The sequence below is a fragment of the Octopus bimaculoides genome, chromosome 13, assembly GCF_001194135.2.
Source record: "Octopus bimaculoides isolate UCB-OBI-ISO-001 chromosome 13, ASM119413v2, whole genome shotgun sequence".
Classification (NCBI taxonomy): Eukaryota; Metazoa; Mollusca; class Cephalopoda; order Octopoda; family Octopodidae; genus Octopus; species Octopus bimaculoides.
The window spans coordinates 43650688-43656941 of record NC_068993.1 but is presented as its reverse complement, the minus strand read 5'-3'; the positions used below and the strand labels follow the sequence as shown (position 1 = coordinate 43656941).

The following is a 6254-nucleotide window of genomic DNA, read 5'->3' as shown; positions in this document are numbered from 1 at the left end:
ATATATATATATATATATATATATATATATATACATATATATGTTTATAATATATGTATGTATACCCAATATTATAAAAATGACACATGTAGAGTTGAACAAGCCACAGGAGATGGAACTGGAAGTCAGAGTCCACTCCAATATTATAGCATAATAGATTTAACCCTATAACCAGTATGGTCTCCTTTCATTAGTGACTGTTCGTTATTACTCATAACTATATACGAGTTCTTTCAGCTTCATAATTTCATGTCAGCTTTCCATGCTAGCATTGAGTTGGATGGGTTGTTATGGTCCAAATCGGTTCTTATTCAGAGTTACTGCCCCTGTGAACTGGTCAGAGGTCCATATTTTGTTTGTATGGTTTACACACACACACACACACACATATAACTACCATCAGCTATAACTGGAGGCCAACAAGAGATCTTTTAATTTAATAAGGGAGCGTCTTGAGTCAGCATGGTTGCTGACTTGCTAGAAATAGCAATCAAAATTTTTCTAAAATCATACTCTACCATCTTAGAAGAAGAAAAGACACATTTAAAAATGCAGTCCTAGATAGACTATACTGAAAAAAAAAAAAGGACAAGATAAGGACAAGATACCCAAAGACTACAATATCTTTGATCATTGGCCAGCTTGATCAGAGCTGAGCTGGTCTAAATGATGACAGTATAAAGCACATAAAACTTGTTAATCTAAGTGAAAATCAAATCAATCTTGAAGAGAAAAAATTATGAAAATCATTAAAAGTGATTTAAAAATTCTTATAATTCAACTCTATTGTTTCTAAAATATACTTTTAATATTATTATTGTTATGTGTATGTATTTTTATGAACTATAGTGGAAGCTTGTTTTGACATATTTTAAGAACTGATGTTTATCCTATGCTAATTAATCATCTATAATTTGGGAGTGTTGCCTATATACATCCGAATTGAATGAGACAAGCAGATGTATGTCAATAAAATTCACAACACACGTCTGTCTGTGATAATATTTGATCTCATGACCTTTGGACTGGTAGTGTAGCACCTTAATAATATAAGTGTTGCAACTATGATTCAGATTATTTCTATACGACATAATACTATGACTCCCACCCTGATTAAGAATGTTAATTTCAAGTCTTATTATGTGTAAGATGAATGTTAATGTGATTAGATGAAGAAAGATTTCGGTTGTTGAGTTGTACCCCAGGAAGTTGTTTAGGAATATAGAATGAATAAATAAAATAAAAGTAAAATAATTTAGTTGTATGAAATACAAAGTTTGTCTGTGAAATAAATTAAAGCTCATTTTCTTATAAATCAAATCAATTTTAGAGGGTAATAATATTTGAAATTCCTGATTGTTTTTTAGCTTTTTTTTCTATCAAACAAAATGTTAGAGAAACATATGAAAATTAATAAATACATTAAAAAAAATCATGCCATAATTCTTTAAAAATTTTTGATCTTTGGCATAGTACTGGAACTGTTTATGAAAGAAAAGTACTTCATAACCAATATATATTTGATGGAAATAACATAAATATCACTAATTAAAAAAAAAAAAAAAAAAAAACTAGAATTATTCTGATGTTTCCATCTGAAATTGCCAAAGAGGACCAGACATATTTTCTCTGAAATAGTTTTTTTTTTTCTTTTCTTTTACTCCATCTACAACAGTTTCCAGAAAGCAATAATCAGTTTATTTAACTGGCATTGTTATTCTAGAAAAATAATAAACAACCTTACATGTTTATCAAGTTTTAAGTAGAGAAGGGAAGACAGCTCCGTTATCTGGTATACAAGTAGCCAGCATTATTATTTTGTCTGAGACAGAAACATTAATGGAATTGGTCAAGTTTGCTTAATGGCTGTAAGTCAACACTAATGACTGCACTCGTACAAAAGTGTTGAATACACCATATTACATTATATATATATATATATATATATATATATATATATATAGGTATGCTTAAGATTAAACAAATTTTATTTAATGAATCATAGTGTGTTGCAGGAAAAAAATGTTATTTTTCATTTGAAACTTCTCTTCATGTTTTGATCCCTGTAAGCTCACAGTATAAAAAAATGCTGATCAAACATTGTTGCTGAGACAGAGTTGAATATATTATATTATATTATATATTATATATTTAAAAAGATGTCACAAATTATCAAATATAGCAATTGTGTTTATCTGTTTACGTTTTGTTGGGGGTTGGAGAGCTGGAGATATAAATAAAAATTGCTTGCAATGAATCTTTTTTTTTTTTCTTTCTTTCTTTCTTTCATAAACAACATGTCTGTCAAGACTGGAAAATAGAATTTGAGATAGCAGATAAACTGTATGGGGGTGGGATATGAAAAAAAAATGATTATTTAACTGTTGAAAGCACATCAAATCAAGTCACTGCATAAAGAGGACTTAATAATAACAGTGGTTCAGTGAAAATGAATAAGATAAAATTGAGAAATATAATATTTATATATATTGACAATAAACTCCAGTACTTTAAGCATCTTGAGATGATGTTAGTTTTCTTGCCATCTTCCACAGCCAGTATGTATTAGCAGTGACTAGCTTTTCCTTTCTTCCTGGAAGAAATATGAACATCAAAGCAGTACTAACTGCAACTATACTCCTTCTAGATCAGTTCAGACATTTTAAAAAAAAAAAGCATAACATACCAAATAAAATACAGTCGAGTTACAAACTGGAACTCGCTAAATTTTATCATACATATTCCTCATCTGATTTTGCCCCAACATTTGTAACAACTTCAGGCTGCAAATTTTGGCTTTGCTCATTGTCCGGCAATGATGCAATATCTTTAAAAACACCAACTAATTTTTCAAAATTTGGCCCCCACGTAAGCAAATAATCTAAGTCAAATGAACCTACAGTACCTCGATTCTTTGATTTGTCTTCATCAGAAGATACAAGGGTGCTATATGATTCACCGGCAGAATCTAAGCCGTCGTAATCAAATGTTCTATTGTCTACAGGGCTCTCATCATTTTCATTCTCTACTTCAGTTAGTTTTGAATATATCATTGAGCCAGGCTCAAAGTCATTACGGACTCGTTCAGTGTCATATTCAAATTCTGAACAAGTAAAAGAGTCATTAGCACTTCCATTTGAGCTAGAATCTTGAGCATCCAGCAGACCACTACTATTTAGGTTATCACTTGCTTTGCCCCATTTAGCAATGTTTTCATCACTTGAACTTACTGATTCTCGCAGACTTTCAGGATTTGTAGAATCCGGACAAGTGTTTAGTCTATTTACTTCTTCTACAGTGAATCCTTTCATACGATTCCCTCTACCATTATTAGAGCTACTTCTTGGAGCTGGCTGAGGCTTTAATGCAACTTTAGGTTTAGATTTGCCAGGTTTTCCTGTGCAGTTGTCTGAGGATGCTGAGTGTGAATTCCAATGATTATTTGAACTGGAGGTCAGTACACTGGGGTTTTGATGTGCCAGAAGATTCATTGGGCTTTGTCTAACTCCTACAGGTGCAGGGCTGCTGCGAGCTAAGTTGTTGAGATGCATCGGGCTACTGCGAGCTGGTACAGATAAAGGTCCATTATAATTTAAAGCATTTGAAGCTGGAACATTACTGGACCACATCATATTTTGTTGAGGATTTGCAATATAAGGATGTCGATAAGTAAGGAGATTAGAATTAGGTTTATATTTATTGACTTTGCCATCTCGAAATCCTTTATAATGAGTGACAATATCAATATCCGAAGGCGCTATACTGCTGGCATTCTCTAAATCATAATGTTCTGGTACATCATCATTGAGGTGAACGCTTTGAGAAAGATCACCATTTTCAATTATTACAGTTCCATCTTCCATTTCAAGAGGCACCACAGGGTGACTTTCAGACTCAATAATATCAGGCCTTGGCATACAGCTATTATCATGGGCTTTTTGAGCCAATTCTTCAAGAATATGGTTACGGATAATTATTTCATCCGGTATACCATTGCCTTCCACATATTCCGCCTCACTGTAGGTCTGACTGCTGGTTTTTAAATTACTATTTTTCCTTCTCTGATGGCAAAATTTATTTAACATTCCAGACTTGTTGTTCTTATTATGTTGCTGATCGATATGCCGCCGTCGCCGCCAGAACACAATGAGACCAACAATAATCAAGATTAAGATTAGAAGAATTAATAGCGGAAGTAAAATCTTCAGCAGCAAGCCAAGGTCGACTGATGAGTAAGGGAGACATTTGTATGTCGACGCATCTATTTCACATGTCATACCACTTTCACAAGGATTGGTAGAACACAAGCTTGGACAGTTGGAACTGACGTTTCCTACTGGAGTCACATCAAATCTATCCGTAGATCCACCAAATGGCATTTTCTGACCATTGAGAAAGAAATCTTCTAAGCATCCTTCAAAACCTGACAATAAAAAAGAGAAAAGTACAATGAACATGGGTGAAATCTGATGTAATTAATTGGATAAACATTAAAACATTTCAGTACTTGAGAAGAAGTTAATCAAAATGTCATTTATTGATATTTATAAATCTGGTACAAGAAACATTCTTATCATCCTCATCATAATTCTTTAATGTTCATCTTTCCATGCTTTGCATGGTTCAGTTGGAATTTATTGAGGAAGATTTTCTATGGCTGGATGCCCTTTCTGTTGGCAACTGTTACCAGTTCCTAGGTTAGAATGCATTATAATAGGTGCAGGCATGGGTCTGTGGTTAAGAAGTTTGCTTCCTAATCACATGGTTTCAAGTTCAGTCCCACTGTGTGACATTCTGGGAGACAGAAACTGAAAGAAGTTTGTCATACATATATATATGTGTGTGCGTGTGTATGTATACGTGTGTGTATGTGTCTTTGCATAGACAGTCTGATAGTTGTAAACGATTATCACTGTCATATAAGCAGTGTCATTCATTTTTAATATTTCATGGAACATTTCTAGTTGTGGAGAAATATTACCTTGCTTAGAAACAGTTGAGGGTTGATGACAGGAAAGAAATCCAGACATAGAAAATCTGGCTCAATAGACTCCATTTGACCCATGCAAGTATGGAAAAATGGACATTAAAACAATGATGTGGGTTATCTAATGTACAGCTAAATAATCTACCACAATCCTATGTTAACAAATAATTTTATAAATATTTCTTTTGAGAATTTTTTTATTTTGTTGTTAAATATTTTTTTATAGTTATAGCCTTTACCTGGTATAGTTTCCTTGTGAATTGATAAAGAATGTTTTGTGTTGGCCAAAAACATCACTTCAACATCCACAGAAGAAATGTCTAATGGGTTGGAGATGAATACCTGGGTCTTCTCATTTTCCCCTTCAACTGTTACACTGTCCCCTGTGGAATAAAAAGATAAAATAAGAATGTGATACTTTTCATATTGGAATACCTAAAATATTTTTCTTTTTTTTTTTGTAATGTATACAAATTCTGAATATTCAGTTGAATTGGTAAAAGGTAAAAACCAAAAAATGAAAAAACAAAACGTAGATATGTTTAGAAATTCAAGGTGTCATACCTTCCATGTGCACAGTAACTGTATACCAAGAATGGATGGAGACATTTAATGCCAAGGGAGCACTGGAGACAAAACCATTGTGATTCTGCCCAGCTAAAAACAGAGGTTGACTATTGTTTACCTGTAAATAAATATGAAATCAATGTTTAAATTTTCATAATTGAAATATAAACTGTTGCAACAAAGCAACAAATAAAAAAGATCACCCTTCCCCCATGTTGTATTTGTGTGTGTGTGTGCGTGTGTGTGTGTATATATATATATATATATATATATGGCTGTGTGGTTAAGAAGTTTGCTTCTCAACCTTGTGACTTCAGGTTTAGTCTCACAGCATGACACTTGGACAAATGTCTTTTACTTATAGCCCACTTGGGCAAATGTCTTATAGCCCAGAGCCTCATGCGTGGATCTGGCAGATGGAACTGAAAGAAGCCCATTGTGTAAGTGTGTGGTTGTGTTTCTGTCTCCTTTTCTTGACATTGTGTGACAGTTTTAAATGAATGCCACTGTCATGCAAGTGGTGTCCTTCCTTTCCAATCTTCCATGAACACAATGTCTGGTCATGGGGAAATAGTACCCAACTTGGAAAAAGATGAAGGTTGGTGACCGGAAGAGCATTTGGCCCTAGAAAATCTACCCCAACAAATTCTGCCTGACCCACGAAGACATGGAAAAGTGGACATTAAATAATGATGGTATA

The 6254-nt window shown here is 33.4% G+C and overlaps 1 protein-coding gene across 1 annotated transcript in view; it reads right to left on the bottom strand.

The window, feature by feature from the left end:
- Positions 1-567: 567 nt before the first annotated feature.
- LOC106882952 (cadherin-related tumor suppressor) overlaps positions 568-6254 on the bottom strand; it is a 326029-nt gene continuing 320342 nt past the window's right edge. The window contains exons 19-21 of the mRNA XM_052972443.1: positions 5552-5672; positions 5227-5370; positions 568-4423 (exon numbers count right to left, since the gene is read on the bottom strand). Coding sequence (XP_052828403.1) covers positions 2733-4423; positions 5227-5370; positions 5552-5672 — 1956 coding nt within the window. The 3' untranslated portion in view covers positions 568-2732. The remainder of the gene's footprint in view (positions 4424-5226; positions 5371-5551; positions 5673-6254) is intronic.